At 44.5% G+C, this 18,674-nt stretch overlaps 1 protein-coding gene across 4 annotated transcripts; it reads left to right on the top strand.

The window, feature by feature from the left end:
* Position 1: 1 nt before the first annotated feature.
* Positions 2-17,209, top strand: mbd6 (methyl-CpG binding domain protein 6). Of its 4 annotated transcripts, none has more exons than XM_030055330.1 (13): positions 2-237; positions 1,221-1,435; positions 2,514-2,653; positions 5,662-5,764; positions 5,949-6,117; positions 7,171-9,690; positions 9,903-10,897; positions 11,299-11,407; positions 11,762-11,907; positions 12,294-13,085; positions 14,146-14,198; positions 14,398-14,464; positions 15,473-17,209. In XM_030055330.1, exons 3-13 carry the CDS (start codon positions 2,538-2,540, stop codon positions 15,542-15,544), a joined length of 5,142 nt encoding a protein of 1,713 aa, XP_029911190.1. In that variant the 5' UTR covers positions 2-237; positions 1,221-1,435; positions 2,514-2,537; the 3' UTR covers positions 15,545-17,209. The 4 variants fall into 4 exon arrangements, with proteins under 4 accessions (XP_029911190.1, XP_029911191.1, XP_029911192.1 ...); XM_030055331.1 differs by lacking the exon at positions 2-237 and adding an exon at positions 276-461; XM_030055332.1 differs by lacking the exon at positions 2-237 and adding an exon at positions 554-612.
* The last annotated feature ends 1,465 nt before the right edge of the window (positions 17,210-18,674 follow it).

An 18,674-nucleotide genomic window follows, 5' to 3' on the forward strand; every position in this document is an offset into this window, starting at 1 on the left:
CTCAGTGCGCATGCCCGACAGAAAACTCCATTATTTTTGCACGGAATCTGCAAGAAAAAAAAAAAAAAAAACAGTGAGCAACTGTGAATTTGGGATTAATGGATCGTCATGATAGTTGGGGAATACATCCGAATGCACGACGGGTTTTAACAGAGTAGAGGCCGAAGCCGCGGTTGGATTATTTGGTGCACCGGGAGCGGGACATCCTTGAGTCTTGTCGGGACACTCCACAATCAAGTAAATTTCAGCCAATGCTAGCTGCTCAGCCTGATACGTTAGCTAGCTAGCATGCTAACGCTAGCCCCGAGAGATCAGAGGCGCAGTAAAATGAAGCGTTATTGCCCCTTTGTTTTTGTTTTTTAAACCGGACGGGCAGACGTCGCACACACACGGGTAGTTGACTGATTTCGCGAATAGCCGATATGAGCAACGCCGTGGTTTATTTTGACGGTAATAGACAGGTAACAACCGTATTCAAAACATTCTCGAGCTAGTCGGCGAGCTAACGTTAGCCCAGGCAGCTAACTCTTGATTCTCCCGCGACCCAGAAAAGCCCAAGACTCCCCAAAAACTTCGCAAACACAGAGCCTGACGCAGAGAACGGCTGCTAATGTGAGTTAGCGTCGGTGCAAGTCCGACATCCAGTTATTACAGGGTTTCTCCGCGAAGCATTACAACGCACGGCTCGTTTATTTGGTGTCCTAAGAGTTTTGCATAAGAGTGTTTTGTGCGCCTGACAGCTGTCACGACAACATTGCACAAAGTAGCCAGTTTAGCTTAGCTTAGCGGTTAGCTTAGCTGTTAGCCTGGCTTGTAATAAATAAGTCAAAGCGTACATCATTTATTCCTTGTCGAGCTGGCCACTTTGCAGGGATGGTTGATTTTTTTTTTCTTCCAAAGCTCAACTCTGAGTTATTATCGCTGTGCCTTTGCTAGCCTGTGAGCTAGCTTTACTTGTGGGGTAAAAATGGGCTCTTTGCTTGTGTTGCAACTAAACACTAATGCAATGAAGCACAGGCCTATCTAAACACACCCTCCCACTTCAAAGTAGCCACAGCTTGCTCTCAACTTGTAGTCCTTATGTGAGAGCCGTGGAGGTAATGTGCTCATTTCAGGCAAGCTCTGACCGGATTCTTTGCAGGAAATGGTTAATTAGTAGAGTTATTTTCCCCAGCTGCCCTTGTCAGCTTGTATAATCCATCTCCCATCTCTCTCCACAGCTTCCCATCTCAGCCCCCTTACTCTGATATGAGCAAACTTGCAGGAGTGGGCTTCTGACTTGGGGGATAAGCCTCATTCATAGTTGGGGGACAGACCAGGTGTCAGCATCGAGTCAGGTGTTTCTGGCAGTCCCTGTGCTTCCAACCCAGCAGCATGTACGTTGGACAGTGGACACCCTAGCCAAAACAGATCCTGGCTTCCCAAAGATGACAAGGTATGTAGGAATTTGTTCCCGCTTGTTTTTTTTTTTTTCCCCCCATTATTTTAGCTTGAGAGCAGGGTAAGCCTGGTATTTTGTATATTTCCATTTGAGTCTCATTCTTTTTTCCATGGCCACACCCACTAGCAACAGGCCTCCATCCCTTTTTAGATCCCAGCTATTAGTATAAGAACACATGCCTGAGACTAGAGACTCGACTCTCAGGACCACAGCTATGTGGGAAGTCCAGTGCTGTGCATGTTTGTGTTGCGGGCGTGCAGAAGTCCGTCGGAAAGAAATCACTAAACCCTTAGACAGAAGTATTTGATTAATTCAAGATAGTTATTTAGCACCCATGAGTCTATGCATCCTCACCATTCTGCTACACCTCAGCTAATTTCAGCGTGGCACTAAGCCTAAGTTTTTGTTCTTGCCGTTGACAGCAGTGCGTGTGATGTTGGTGTTTGATGTTATGTAATCAGATAAAAGTAGTCCACACATGTGTTACTTCAGTTAGAGCACTGATGTCCTCAAGTCTGACTACTGAGACATTCATTCATCCATTTATGGATGCATCTTTTTATTTATTTATCCCCTTACAGTGCTGCACAACAGACTGAACAAGCTACAGTTGCACGCACGCACACATACGTACTGTACATTCACAAAGAAGTCTTTGAATGTACCAGCTCTTTTTGTGTTTTGCAAATTTTTCAGTTTTATCAACTTGTTTTTTTGTAAAACCACTTTTATGATGTTCATAAAGCTCTTTGCAAATAATTTGCTTATTATGTTGTTAAATGCTAAATTTGAAAAATGCAGTGTGATGCCCTCTGAAATGATTGCTGGCATGGAAATTAAAGTCACTGTTGTTAATACTGTTAGATGTTATTTATCTCGATCCCTTAAGTTATAAAATATTAATTTAAACAATGTCAAGTCTGTCTTTTTCTGATGTTGAGCCTTGAACATCAAGTAACATTTTTCCCCAAAGGGATTTTGTAGCATCCTGAAATTAAATAACTTTATCTTGATTTGAGTGGATTTTAGCATGCGTCTCTTTACGCTTTGCCGCCTCTTGCTCTTTCCCAAGGTGCTGGAAGGCAGCAGCTACAAAATGATGGGAGGCAGTGAGACTGTCAGTGGGGACAAGGATGGGGTCCACACCACGGCAATACATGTCCCCATCGGCTGGCAGAGGAGGGTGCAGGACGGACAGGTGGTCTATGTCAGGTATGCTCCTTCACATGGAGAAGAAAAAGTGGTGTGTGTGTGTGTGTGTGTGTGTGTGTGTTTGTGTTTGTGTTTGCTGGCTAACACTGTTTACAGAGTTAACACTGGTGAATTGAGTTCAAAGTGCTGCTTTGGTCAACATATTTTGTGGATATTACCAGGAAAGATAATTGTGGATTCTGTGGTTTACTTGTAGAAATTTTCTCAAACTAGTGTTTTTTCCCCCCTTTTTTCTTTTTTTGTTGTGGTTCTTGTAAGATTTGCCTTTGCCTTGTATGGTCAGTGCAGGGCAGAACGGGTGACTTGCTTTAAAATATTCCCTCGCAAATGCACATATTTCCTGGAACGATGGCCTTGGTTTATGTGGTTTGAGTGGCGGAGAAAGTATGATTTTTTTCAGTGAGCAGGGAATGAAGCCCTTCTTTTGTTTGTTTGTTTGTTTTTATAAGATTATGAACAATCATTGAAGTACTCATGGTGCCACCAATGCATTTTCCAAGGAAATATTAAAGAAAACTACTAAAATAGGGAACACACAGTTTGCTCGCAACTTTGAAAAAGCATACTTGGAATTGATCGTTCATGGGTCTTTAAAAGTTTAGGAGTCAACAGAAAATTCTGCAGAAGTATGTAAAAAAAATTAGTCCTGATAACACACATTTAATGTCACTGTTGACATGATGTGCTGTATTTATTGTTGTGAAAAATCATAGGTAGCTGCAGAATTGCATGACTTAGGTGACTGTTGCATTGCACAGTTCCTACAAAACACACACCTTATTAAATTCCAAACAGAATTTTCAAAATTCAATCCAAAAAGGTTAGTCAAGGTGTCTTTTACCTGCAGTGTGCACTATACCAGTGATTTTGAGTTTTTGCACCATTTACTTTAGCCACATTTTACATTTCAATAATCCATTTTGCAGATCATGTGGGAGTATTAAAGATTTCTCAGCGTATAATCACAATTCCTCAACTTTCATGGTTCATATTTGAAATTTTGGTCGCCTTATAATGTTCTGCTTCTGCAACTAACAAAGACATCACCATTCATGAACCGTGGAACTGATCATTCGCTGTATAACGCAAACGCTAACAAGAGTTACCATATCACTCCTCCCAAGTAAAGTCATCACAACACAATAGCGCTGCTGCTTGTAGGAAAATTAATGTCAACAAAGTTATTATGGTGTTGGAATAGTGGTTTGAAGAAAGTTTGAAGTCTTTTAAAGTTCATTTCCATATCGTTTACCAATGGCTTGGTCAAAGGTAGGAAAATTATATTGGAGAAAAAGATGAGCAGAAACGTGAATTATGTACATTGTGTAGTTATTACACTAAAAATGCCAAATCACTGGTATGGTCCTTTTTTAAGATTCAAATTTGAGACCTCAAGCCTTTAGGCCTATACCTTAAAAAGGAAGGTGAAAGGAAAGGTTTCAGTGTGGGGACACGTCATATTGTAAAAATCATATATTTCTAGTGAAAATGTAACTTCAACTGTAAATCTTTACATATTGTCATCACTGGTGTGATGACCCTTTTCTATTTGTGTCCATGGACTGCTGCTAAATCCTTATCAGGCTCCTCACATACAGCTCTATGGAATTTTATTATACAGCACACTGTTATATAAGCAATAATTCTATATGTGTATATCATGCTATATGCCAGGGACCAGGGACTCAAAGCCAAGATTATTTTAATATATTGATAATGTTTTAAAGGGTTTTTATGCCATCAGCACAAATGTGTTTGAGGCTGCATACAATCTGTACGTGTTAGTTGACCTGAGAATTTTAGCGACGTCGCTGCTGCTCTCAGGTGTGTTGAAAAGTCAGAACATAACATCCCTCAGCTTTTAGGTCTGGCCTTGTAGATGACCTTAAGGAGAAAGTGGGAGAGGATGTTATTGTCACAGGATGTCACAAGTAGCCCAGTGCAAGGCTTTACCTGCATTGTGAAGATTAACCAGTTTGTGCAATTATCTCACTGCACATGAATTGTGCAGCATTCATGTTGGATAAGCTAGATGGCAGACGGCAAAATGGTATTTTTGGGATGGTATTGGAAAATAATGGGCAAATGAGTAGGGTGGCAAAACAAAACAAGTATGGTATCATGTTGCTATGACAATGCTGTTCCACAAAATTACAAAAATTCAGCAAAATGTGTTTGATAAAATATTTTTTAGGTGTCTGAGTCCATGATTGCTTATAAGAATACTGGTAGTTCATAGAATAGCAGACAAGGTCTTGGCAATAATGCGATTAATTAGAAATTAGATTTTAAATTGATGCAAAAACCAGACGAATCATGAAGTTGAGATTTTATTATAAGGTCATAAGGTTATGACAGCCGCTGACCACCCTATCAAACAAACTGTAATTCACTCATCTACACAGAACATGCATACAAAAAAAATGCATGCATGAATCACCAGTCACATGGTCATGCCCACAAAGATTCCTGACAGTTAGTGGTAATGGTAAGTGAAAACCAAGAAAAATCTAGATTAAATTTTGAATCGTGAAAAGTTGAAAAATATATTATTATTACCCATATTACCCAGCCCTATCTTAAGCCTTTCTGGTGACATCTTGGTAAGTTTTCCTACATCTATCCTACAATTCGTGGTATTCATGTTAAAATTATTGAGTTGTTTGCAATTCTGGTGGATGGCAAAAATCTAAATTTTTAACTTCAACAACAAATCGCTGTTGCCGTTGCTGGTATTCTTCTCTGCTCTCAGCTGGTGCCATAAACCATGTTGCATCTGAGATCTGGGAGAAGCTGGAATTTCAGTAATAAGTGTCATAACATGATCATTAATCAGTTTTCCAAATTAATCTCATTGCAAGAAAAAATTCCAGTATTTTGAAGAATCATCTTATTGAACACTGGTTTAAAAAAAACTCATGAAACTCTTATGTATCTTGCAACTCAAATAAGTCTTTGTATTAACCTTGGGCTCACTCTTTACTTTGGTCCCTGTCTGCTTCCTTTAGTCCCAGTGGCACTGCCCTATCCTCTCTGGACGAGGTCAAAACCTATCTGTTGACTGATGGCACCTGCAAATGCGGTCTGGAGTGTCCACTCGTCATCCATAAGGTGAAGCAGTCCTAAAGAAAAAAAAAAAAAAACGTTAAATGTCTGTGCATGTTTATGGACACATGAGTAACCAAGTGTAGAACAACCCTGTTGATGTCCTTAGCTGTCTTGAATGTGCTTAAAAGATTATGCAAATTGTTCTCTTTAAATTCTGACTATGCCTCTCTTATCTGGTCTCCGGCAGGTTTTCAACTTCACTATTGGTGTGAAGGTGGAGCAGCACAGCCAGCCACTCGGCAAAGCAGAGCAGGACATGACCAAACTCTGCAACCACCGCAGGAAAGTGGTGGCAATGGCTGCTCTGTGTCGCAGTATGCAGGCCTCACAGCTGCCCTTCACCACCCTTCATCCAGGTATGTGTGGACGTACTGCTGGTGTCTTGTCACAGCAGGTCAGTCAGTAAGAGATGAAGCCCTTCACTCCTCTGTGCCTGCAGAAATCAGTTTCTAAAAACCTGTTATTTATTATTGAGCTACTGCCTATCTAGCTATCTACTTGGTAAAAGGAAGCAAAAGTTGTATTATAGGAAAAATATAATGTTACTGTGAATCTTTACAGTAAGTTGCAGGTTTTCACCATCTGCAATTCTCTTGCATTTAAAAATAATGTTATGTCATCTGCATGACACCCTGGCAGCAATGAGAAAAGAGTGAAACCTTTTGTGATTTAAGACAAATGGATTTCTGTGGCTGCTTTTTTTTTTCTGAAAACAGCACAAAATTTTGACAGAGAACAAGACAAAGATGTCATATTAATTGTTGGGATACAAGAAAAATAATGACTTCATCAATTCATAGAGACAGATAATGGAAATTTTAATTTTGACATCTCTCCCGTCTATATTTTGATATACAGAAGACACAACTCCCATTCATTTGATTTTCATTTGCTTTTTGACTCATATTCTTGTTTTCTTGGTTTTTTTTTCACAACCCACACTCCCTCCTAATACAAAAAGCAGATCTCGGTTTCTGAAAAAGCACACCTGGAGTAAATGCCTAATTAATCCTAAAGCTGTGGTGTTGCTAATATGCACATTCGGTAAAACATGTACAGGACAGCGTACATTAAGGGTGTAATAATTAATCTATTGCATCAATGCGTTGAGTATCAATGTATTTTACTTGAGGTCAATTCATTTTGAATTCACCCAGTTGAACATAATAACTGAAACTGAAAAAACACAGACACACTAGTGCTTTCTGTGTGCTCAAGTGGAACGGTGAGGTGCTAGTATGCATGCCTGGAGTGACCAGCCAGCAAGTCCATAATTTTAATACTGCTGTGGCAAGTCTGTCTCTTTTGTAGCTCTGCATTAAGGGATTTTTTGTGTTGTTAACCACAATGTATCAAATCCTTTTCCACAGCTTATTAAATGCTAAATGTTTTTTCCTGTGAACTTTCAGAGGTGAACAGTGGGGTCATGGACAGCCGCGATCCAAAGAGGATACTCATGGAGCGGGACGACGAGGACCGTGGCACTTACCAACCCAAACCCCATCTAGTCCCCCTGCGACCCCACAACAACCTGCACCCGGTCCCCTGTGCCAGCCCCAGATCATCCCCCCAGCTCATGTACCCTTACAATGGTTCCTCCCCCCTCCTCCACACAGGCACGAACTCGCACCATCCCCTAGATGCTCTGAGAAGGCTTCACCATCCCGCTCCCATCCCCACCTCCTCCTCCAACGTCTCCTCCAGCTCCCCATTCCCAGCTTACAGCACTGCCCAGAGGTCACCCCGCACCCCCACACCTCAGAACGTCAGTCAGGGTCAAAGGTCAACACCCAAAACCCCAGAGACTCCTGGTTCTCCTCGATTGGGGCCCCTCTCCCCGCCTCCCCCATCCTCTCCCATGACCCTTGGCGGTGGAGGGGGAGGAGGAGGAGGAAGAGGAGCGCAGACTCATGCTCACCATCCTCATGGTGTTATTGTAGGCGGGTCTCCCCTCTCACCATCTCCCTCCCTCTCTCCTTCTGTCAGTAACATGAACTGTGTGTCTCCTCACCAGAGGTCCCGCCACCCCTCGGCCTCTTCCTCCTCCTTGTCGGAGCAGGGAGGAGGCTTGGCAGCAGAGGGAGGAGGAGGGCTGATGGGAAGTAACTTGCCCCAGAGGAGGAAATCCACCTCTTCCTCTCCACACTCCCCTCTTGCTGGTGGCTCCCCAAACCCCAGCCTCCACTTCCCCAAATACAAGCTGGAGGACATCTTGGAGCAGTTTAAGAACTCAGGCAACAGCAGCACTAACAACCACCACCTCCTTGTTCCCACCAACCCCTCCTTACTGACCAACCAAAGCAGCAGCAACCCTCATGTTCTCTCCCTAGCTCTTGATAAAGTTGCCAACTTGAAGCCGTCAAAGACTCCTGTGGGTGCAGCGCCCAACACAGGACCACAAGGATTTGGCCTCAACACTGCAGGGCCCTCCGGTTTACCTCTGGGGCCATTTCTGAACCACCACCACGGCCACCAGGGCAGGCAGACGCACCCGGCTTCCTTCCCAGCTAGTAGCCTCCTCTCTGCAGCTGCCAAGGCCCAGCTGGCCAGCCAGATGACCCAGAGCCAAGGTCCAGTTTTGCCCAGCAACCCAGTGAGCTTGGCCACTCCTCTGGAGGTCTTGAAAGAGACACAGCAGCAGCAGTCATCGAAGGTAACAAACAGCACTTTACATAACAACCTCCCTCCTTCCTCCATTGCTACTACCAGGCCGCCTCCTCCCCATCCTTCCCTCACAGCGGCCTCCTCCCTCCTCTTCCCTCCATCCCACCCTCTGGCCCAGTCCCTGGCCACCTCCTCGCACCACCTCCCGCCCACAGCGGACCGCAGCGCCTCTCACAGGAAGAGGCAACGCCGATCTCCCACAGTGCTCAGCATGCTGAGAGACACCCAGCAACTTGCTAATGGGCCAAGGAAAACCCCACCTGGAGATGCCGTTTCCGCTGCCGTCATCAACCTCTCGTCCTCTTCCTCCTCCTTCCCCTCTCCCTCACACTCCTCCTCTACCTCAGCTGCACAGAAACATAACGCTGCCATCTTAGAGAACCACCAGCATCTCCTTCCCGGGCAGATGCCCAGGCTCTCTGCTAACCGGCAGCCAGCACCCCTTGCTGGGCCCCCCAGACAAAGTGAGGCCCTGGATTTCACTACAGGCCTGACGTCGGCCACAGGGCCTCCTCTTGGCTTGGATCCTCCAACACAGCCCCTGTCTGCTTTGTTACACCTGCTCAGTGTGCAGAACGCCCAGGCCACAGCCGCTGCATCCAGCTCTGCATCAGTTCAGCTGGGATCTGTATCTATTGGAGGAGGAGGCGGTGGAGGCACGAATAAACATAGCCCCAGACTGTCGCCCTCTTCCCCTGCCCCTCACTCCAGCGTCAGGTCCCTCCAGCCTCAGTCTCCATGCCGAACCAATAACACTACTCCTCTACCCTCAACGCCACAACCCCTCTCTCCTCCTCCTTCCTCTTCTCAGTCCAGATCAGTGCAGTCTCCATCACAGCCTCAATATGCTAAATCAGGACAGAGACTTTCCCCTTCTTCTGTAGTGCCACCCAGCTCTCATTTACCTTCACACAACAGCACTAACCCCCCCCAGCACACTTCTCCAACTCCCTCAGACAAGCACCAACCGCCTGAAAATCTCATTCCTACAATAGACTCCATTTCCCAGGCACCCTTGCAGGAAGCCTCTCCCCAGGTCACCGCGGCAACAGAGATTGGCAGCAGTAGCATGTCAACAACAGTGGACCTGAGTCATTCTCAAAGTGGTGTTGCTATGGTGATATCCACCTCCCCTAAGCCTCTCGATCTTAGCAACCATGTTCTGGCGCTGCTTGCAGCATCTTCCACTGTGCCCCAGGGGGAGGGCAGCTCATCGTACCGTACTGCCGGTGCTGTGACGTCTCCGCCAGGAAATCACACTACAGGTGAGGGTAGCATTTGACTCTCAGTTATGATGAGCTCCATTTTCTGTCTTGAAGACTTAGGACAAATGTTTTAATAGTCTTCCTTTGATTTTGCTCCTAATTGAGTCTTTGTTTGTTAGTGTGAATGTCATGTACAGAATTGGTTTACTGACTGGTTTGTCAGCCTATACAATGCTGAATTTGCTGTTACTCATGTATCTCTCCTTCTGCAGGGCCAGATGAGCCTGTGGGTGTGGACCCACAGGTGTCCACGGTGACCAAACCTCCAGGGGCCAACAGCCCTGGGCCTAGCAGCTCATCTCGCCTGGGGGACAACCCCAGTCCCACTACCCCTTCTAGTGTGGGGGACTCATCAGCTCCTTTGCCTCTAGCAGAGGCGTTCCCCTTTATGAACCAAGAGCAGCTGCTCCAGCTGTTGTCAACCACCGGAGGTCTACCCTCTCTCCTTGACCATACAGTCCTGGCTTCACTGCCTTTAGGGGGGCTGTGGCTGGGTGGGCAACAGGGACAGATTTCCCCTGCCCATGCTACACCACAAGCTCCACAGAATCTTGCAGAGCAGCAGCAATCAGAACAACAGCAACAGTTACTGATACAGCAGCAAGAGGCACAGCAGCAAAACCAGGACCAGCAACAGAAACAACAAATGAACAACAATCCCCTTTTTCCCTTGTTGCCATCATTGGTTGGTGGTCAAGGGGAGCTGCCTCTGAACCTTTTGGGCCTGCTGAACCCGCTACCACCTCCCACCACCTCAAACCACACACCAGGACAGGAAGGCGATCTGGGGCTAGCAGAAAAACCTGGGCTCCAGGCTCTTCTCATGGCCTCTTTGCTGCTTGGGCAACAGCAGGCTCCTGTTTTGCCTCTATCAGGGCTGGGTCAGTTGAGCCAGGTCAGCCTGGAAGTCCCAACCACACTAGAGGGCCTCCCGTTGGATAAGACCTCCGGCCTCCTGGATCCATCATCTCTCCCTGGCCCTGGGCTCTTGGAGGTCCTCCAGGGCCTTCTCCCCCCTCCACCAGCTGAGGGCTCTCTTCAAGCCCTGCAATCCCTGATCCTTCCTACCCCTCTTCCTCCTCCACCCACAGCCTTTCTCCCCCTCAGCCCCGCCCTGCTAACCGCTGCCCTGGGCTCTGCCGAGCTCCACCCGCCTCCCCCCACCCAGCTAGCTCCCGCACAGCAAACCCAACATACCCAGCCTCAGGTAGGCTCCCCCATCTCCTATAGCTCTTTCCTCTGAGTTCCTTCTAGCTTCCCTAGGAAAACCTATTAACTCATTTCCTAAACTGCTCCATTGTTTTCCCTTCCTTTGGTTGCTTAGTTTCCTCAAAACCCCTTTCCTAAACTGTTAAAAAAAAATCCCAAAGTATTTTTAAATGAGGCCCACTTTTTATACCACACCTGCCTATCTGTATATATTATGTTTTGTGATAGTTTTTTTTTCACTGTTATAATTTTGCATGCAAAAAATGTGGAATGTTCACATCCTGTTGGCCAGACTGTCTCACTTATACTCCAATTCTGATTCTTGTTCTGTTTCCCTTCCTCATTCTCGTGTACTTTCTTATACTCTGCATCACTCTGTATCTCTCCTCTCCTCTTCAGGTGACCACTGACCCTGGTGTTGAGACCTTGATCCCCCTGCCTCTCCAAGGCAAGGACAACCCCATCCTCCAGCAATTGCTGCCTGCCTTGCTCAACCCCACTGTACTAGGTGAGTGCCCACCCCCTTACTAAGTCCCCTACAAATCCTTTTCTGTGGGTCAGTAATTATTATTAGCCATTAATATTTAATCAGAAGTATTAGGTTTAGTAAAATGAGACTGCTGTGGACTCACAATGTGTAGTTAATTGCACATGACACTGCAGTGACACTGCAAAAACTGTAACTCACTGTCTCAGTACTTACACTTTAGCTTAATAGCCTTAGGGCTCATAGGAGCACTATTTCCTATTTATATCTATGTTAATTCTGATTGCAAAATTAGAGAGCACTCCTGTTAATGACCAGTGCAGACATATTATAGCAGTAAGCCACTATATCATTGCATTCATGGTTTTGTTGTAGGAGATCTTTCTGGCATCCCAGGCCTCCATAACATGATGGGGCTAGGAGCTGGTTCAATCCTCCTACCACCGGTTCAGGCGTCCGCTTTGGGGATGCCCCTGCTCCAGGGTCCTGATGGAGCCATCAACCTACTCAATAACATACAGGTAGGTGTCCCAAATTGGATAAATATATCTGCTATTGCAAATTGGCTGAGTGCATCAACGGTTTATATTCGATGATATTTTTTTCTATTTTTTTGCATCATGCATGTAGGTTAGCTCCTCTAGGTTAGCTCTCCAAGTAGGTCAGCACCCCAAGACCCCTAGCATTAGCCTGACCTCACCAGCCTCATTTAAGGTGAACTGACCTTAAAGGTGTACCAGCTATTCTCGTTAATTGACAGTGTCAATCTCTTCTTAACAGAGAACAGAGAAATGTCTCTCCTGAGTTTGAAAAAATAAATAAATAGATTAATTGACAATGAAAATAATCATGAGTTGCAGCCCTATAGTTTAACATCTGCTGTGTAATCTAACTTTTCCTCATCCAGCTGAACATTGCCCCACCCTCAGAAGGAGACAAGCCAATGGCATTGCAAGAAACACAAAACCCCGCCCCACAGGAAGACATTCCAGCCAGTCAGCTTGCTCCAGAGGTCGTACCCAGCCCTGCTCCTCCTCCTGCACCTGCACCTGCGCCTGCCCCGAACCCCACCCCACCTCCACAACGAGGATCTGAGGGCGGGTCTGTTAGCAGTGGGGGGGTCATTGATCCCTACACCTCTTTCATGGACACAATTTATACCTCCTTCCTCCAAGTCAGCGCTAAAGAGCAGGAAGACGGGGCCCAGTTGGGGCCATCAGACCCCACCTCACCCTTCTGTGCCTTACCCCCGGTTTCTTTCCCAGGGGAGCACCCCGCCCCGTCCACACCTGTTTCCACTCTCCCCCAGGCAAGTGCCCCGGTCTCTCTCAGCCCACGCCGGGCCTGCTCCCTCCGCAACCCTGACCTGTCGCGACTCAACCTGGAAGCAGCAGCCCACTCCCCAGCCCAGGGGACCCCCAAACCCACAGAGGACGGGTCTACGTCACCCTTACAAAGGAAACCAGTTATGGTAGAGGGACACACGCACCCAGAGCCCCCTCTGCCGCCCATATACTTAGAGGAAGCTAAGACGGACTGTGTGGGGCCTGCTGCAGCTGTGTGCCCCTATGTAGATGCAGGGGTGGAGAGGCAGGGGGATCTGCCCCAGACGGGAGGGTACCTCAGTCCCAGGGATGGATGCAGTGGAAGGCCTAAGGAAGAGACAGCTGGGACACTACTACACACAGAACAGGGAAGGGTGAGTGTCTTGTGAGTGTTTTAGATGTTCTGGAGCTACAATTGGGAATAGCATCTTATCTGACCAGCTGTGATGCCATAAAATCATCCCATTTTCCCAAAATTAAATTCTGGTGTGTTAAAGGGGTGTTTTCTGGCTGCAGTAAGTGACAAATTGAAATGTAAGAATGAAATACAGTCTGTGCCCTAAACCGGTACTTGTTGGTATGAGGACCAGATGGCTTCAACACCATGTCTTGCATGCAATTTACTCACATCATGTGACATGATTTGTGGGTACTGAAGAACAGATTTCTTTTGGCAGCATTTTTGTCTTGGTGCTTGCTGGAGGCACCAACATGCTGAAGCTGTAAAGATGATTTGTAGAGCATTTCCTGAAGAACAGATTTCATATGAAATTAGTTGTAATGACACACATAAAGGTCAGTGTTGTCTTTTCAGAAAAGTCTCGGTACTTAGTCCCAGTTTTACAGTTTTTCTAGCATTACTGTCCACAGAAGAAGCCTTGAGAGTCGACAATAAATGAATCAAAAGCAGTGGAGAGTGATGATGTGACATGACAGGAGGAAGGGAATCACGGATATTATCAACTTAACTGTAGAATGAAGTGGTTTTGAGTGTACAACTGTTCAGCTGAAAAAAAATCTCACATGAATTACGTCATTGTAGAAACCAAGAGTGGCTACATTGTAAGCCTGTATTCTGTAGGCTCAGTGGAAGCAGTGGAAATGGTAATATCAGTTATCGTTCTCTCTTGGGGCTCGGTCTCCAGTGCATTGTCACATCATCTGATCTGTAAAGGCAGTGCAACAGAAAAAATACAGCAGCTTATTTATTGTTTCAGTACTCAAAGGTAGAGAAAAGTGTTATAAAATGCTTCCTCTCATAATTGAATCAGTGAAAATAACACCATGTAATATGTTATTGTGAATGCAGGAGACGGGGATGAATTGTCTGTGGTTTGTTCATTTTTCCATGCAAAAAAAAAAAAAAAAGGCAGACAATAAAAGCTTTCTTAGTGTGTTGTCTTTGAAATGTGATTTCTGATTTTATGTCCTCAGGATCAAGCAGGAACAACGGGAGGAGCCAGAAGAGGAAGGAAAAGGAAACAAACGTAAGTTGGCCTGATATGGCTAATTTCTCATACTTGGCCTAAATCCTGATGTACATGTGAAGTCACCTTGGTTGATCTCTTCACAGTAAAAATCAGTGGCTCAGTTTCATTACAGCTATCCTAAGCCTCTGTAAAGCCATATTGTGTTTTAATAAATATGATTTATATAGTAATGTGCTTGTTCTGTTATTTGTCTCAGGCTACAGAATGTGCTAGAAGATTTCAGAGACATGGATTCTACAGCCCTAGAGGAGACAAAGCCTACGGTAAGATTCAGTGACGCACAGATATGTTGGTTAGTTTCTCAGCATCACTGGTCGTTGATTACCTCTCAGTTGCATCATTAAACAGAGTGATGCTGCGTGTGTGAGGCAGCAGTGTTTACAGCAGCAGCAGCACAACTCTGTGCCATAAAAAAAACCCAAATCTGCAGTTGTTCATTGTAGCTCACACTGCAGTGGATGATTTCACTTTTTTGTACCCTTCCTCTGGTTGGAGGTGTGTTAATCAGGGGCATCGGCCGCTGTAGCAGCTGCGGTCAGCAGTGTTACATAGGAATAAAAACCTGCAGACTCTTGGGTCTCCCTGGCTTCAGAACAGCTTCACAGGATGGGATTGTTTTCAGTAGACACTTGGTCTAGGGTGGGTCTTTCCTGGAAAAATCCTCTGGCACAAAGGAAGTGATTCGTTTGATGTATGTGGCAGCTGCACCAACAGTTTGTTTGTGACACCAGATGACCTGATTAATTAGCATGAGAAGCGATAGCCAACATGACCCAACCAACCAAGAAAAGAAACTCACACTTCATCCACAGAAAATTCAACAGAGAAGACTGCATACCAGTGGCTGCACTGTTTGATGGACAAACCGTATCTGGGAACTGCATTGTAACCCCACAGCAGTGACTGCTGAGCACCAAAGATGTTAAAAAAAAAAAAAATCAGTAGATTCACTTTATCAGCAGCAGAAGCTTCTGTCCTGCTGTAATGTCCTTCTCTACTGGCTCAAGAAGCAATGTTCTGCTTTTGATCCTGAGGTTCCACTTCCCTGAGGAGTGGAGGGAGAAAATGTTAGATAAGAAGGGTGTTTTCAAGAGATGAGGTTTTACTTCATCATGCCAGAAAGCAAGAAGTGACTCTGCAGTCCTGATTGAGGTGGCGAGGTCACTCTGCCACTGGAGAGTGAGGAAGGAGAAAAGGCAAAGCTTATTAAACCTGCAGGCTTTTGTATGATTTGGCTCTAACAGTGCCAGCCTCTCTCTCTCTTGTTCCAGACAGCACTGCTGAAGCCTGAGAGGTCAGTCCGCGGCAGGAGGCGACGAGGCGCCAGGTCTCAGAGGCAGTGATTGGTGGAGGGAGCCGTCAGTCCACGCTGTTCACCAATCAGAGGCGGCCAGAGGCCCCTGATCCACCCCCTCCACCCCCCTCCATCTCTCCTCCAACATCACCACTGCTCTCCACTGTCTAGATCTTTTTATTTTATTTTATTTTATTTTTTCGGCTGCACTAATATTATACCGTTGTCATGTCAACTGTCGTTATGGCAACCACTATGAAAAAAACATAGGAGAGATTTAGTCTGAAAAATATGTTTATAAAAACTAAAAAAAAAAAAAAAAAAAATCTAAAAAAAAAAATTAAGAGAAATTCCATGGATGCTTTTTCACTTAGGTCTTCTCTTAGATCTAGTTCACAAAATAATGGTTGCTTGACTTTGTGGTCAGAGATCCGTTAATTAATGGTTGGTGTTAGAGTTGTGTCAATGAAAACACAAAAAATAAACAGCTGTACTGTCTCTTCTCATCAGTGTGTTACTGTGAGCCAGGATAAAGCCCATCTACTTGAATGATGCTATGGTTGCTCTCTGTCGAAAGTGTGAGTGTGTGCTCGTCATTTTACGTGTCCTGTGTGTGTTTGAGTGTGTCGGACAACAGTGCTATTACTGAGCCCCCTCGGCCGTGGTTTCGTTAAATTTATCAGAATTTAATGAAAGGAGACCCGGGCCTTTTTACAGTGGCTGCCTTTCAAAATACTTTCCTTGGGGATTTGTAGCAAGGAAACAACCTTGCTTTATTTTTTTCGCCATTTTGAAATAACCTTTATTTTGGACAAGCTAAGGAAAGGATTTTGAGAGCAGACGTTCAGTGAACCAGAGCAATATTCTTTGTTCCTGCAGCTCTTTGGTCAGTTTACCATCAGCTGCTGCTCGCGTTCAAGAAAATTACTTGATGTCACGAGTTGTTCCTTAATGGTCTTTACATGTGTCATGTAAATCAGTGGATTAATTGGGATCTCAAACTCTGAAACCTGTCGGAGTGCCTTGGTTTGGTTTGGTTTGATGCTCATAGATGCGTGAGCTGAGAAAAAAGTGAATTTGTACAGCTTGCTGAAGACAAGGCAAAGCAAATTTGTTTGTATAGCACAATTCATACTCAAAGGCAACTCACAGTGAATCATGTTATATCAGCAGACATCGTGGTTTCTAGGCAGATTAGGAAAGCATAGAAACTGAATTTGACAATATTCAAGTCGGCAAGAATTTTGGAATAGTATTGGAAAAACTATTGTCCAGCTCCAATATATATTTTTTTTTTCTTTTGGAGACCCACTACCATTTCACATACTGTGTTATTTGTTGTTGTGAACAATTCTGTTTAGCTTTAGCATGATAGAGCTTAATTGAAAATCATGTCACCTAGCAACTGTATTGGACCCAAATCTTCATCCCCGGGCATGAAATTAGAGTCTGGAAAAAGTTCCAGATTTGGTTGCAGGAACCCCAAGAAACACTACTCAGTTATAGACGGTGTGTCCTTTATTTGATCGAGTGAATGGCTGAAAACCTTGTGTGCTCAGAGAGATAATGTGTGTGTGGGTTTGTTGAGTCAGTGTATTACTGTGGACTTCGAGTAATCCTTTCTCTCTGTCTCATATCACTGTTTGAGCTCTCCTCCACACACTGCCCCGCCCTAAGAGTACTGGCATCTCTAGCTGTATTTAAAAAAAATAAATAAAAAAATAGAAATAAAAAAAGAAAAGTGAAAAAGAAAGCAGATTATGCAATTTCTACACTTGGAGATTTGTACATATGTACAGTCAATGTGTTTTATTTTGATTTTATATTGTTAGAGAAAGAGACGAGAGAAAACAATGAATTGTGAATTTTTCTGGGAATTGTAATTAAGTATTTTTCTCATTCTACCCCTTGCTTTCAATACTTATGTTTAAAAAGACGATTAAATTGTGGACTGTAGCTTTCTTTTTATATGGGAGTCTTTTTTTATTTAATATTAAACTATTTACAGAAAATGCACCTCTCGTGTTGGTTTCTATGGTTAAAGTGATTTACATGAGCAACTTTATGCAAGAAAAAAATTAAAGAAAAAGTTGATGTGGATAATGAGCTGTAACAAGGTAATTATCGTAATTGTTAGGTAGAAAAAGACTGACTCATTGCCTCAAGTTGTTTCCTGTTTATCATGGCGCTGAAGGGGAACATCTGTAGCTGTAACTGCAGTTTTACTTGGTGATTTATTGAAGACTTATTTTTTTATGAGATCTGTCGCCTGAGGTATGAAGACAACCGAGGGAAAGATTAATACATCAGGCTGGTGTCAGGTTTTTAAGAAATGTCAGATATTTGCCAGTCAGTGTCCTCAAAAATAATGCAATGCAATCTGCATTCTGTATTGAGTTACAGATTTTACTGCATATATTATTAATTAATTTTATGCCTTTTAGAGGCCAGATGCATGTCCAGAGTTTTCCTTAAAGGTTTGAAGAGGAGCTTTAGTGTCACATGATGGTCAAAGTGCTGTTTCAGAGGCGTTTCCACCCTGCAAGGAATAGCATTCTGGAGGAAACATAATACTTTTATGTTTTGGGCCTGAAAATGGAGAAATCTAAAGATACTGGACATAAGCAGAGAACAAAAACCTTGGTGTCAGCCTTCATCTATGGCTTATTCCCATTTGTAGCATTGACAAATGTAAAACAAACCAGTATTGAGTCATGATGACTAATGAAAAATTGGGGGGAAATGCTCATGTTCAGGTGTTTTTAAGTTAGCCGGGTGATTCTGCTGCATCATCCTTGTCTCATCAGACTGACGCTATAATGCACCTTCAAGGCCTAAACTCATCTCTAATCAATATCTGCAGAGCCTTCCCAGACTGCCTTGGCATTCTTTCCAAGAAATATAATCGAGTAATGGACCGGCCAAAGTAAGTAAAGCTCTGATATGTCAGTGCACTTTGCAGAAGGTACCAGCCGGGGTCTTAGCCGAGGCTCAGCTTGCAGTATTTTTGACACAACAGTCATGAGCATGGAGTAATTAAGTTATTCTACATGGCTCCATGATTTTCTGCACTCGGATGTGACGCTGCAACATCCGGCCCTTGGATGCTGAGGAGGTGGGTACCACTTTAAACAGACGGATGCAGACCACGCCCTGCCCTGAGCCGCGGACAGGGGGCG

The sequence above is a fragment of the Myripristis murdjan genome, chromosome 7, assembly GCF_902150065.1.
Source record: "Myripristis murdjan chromosome 7, fMyrMur1.1, whole genome shotgun sequence".
Lineage (NCBI taxonomy): Eukaryota > Metazoa > Chordata > Actinopteri > Holocentriformes > Holocentridae > Myripristis > Myripristis murdjan.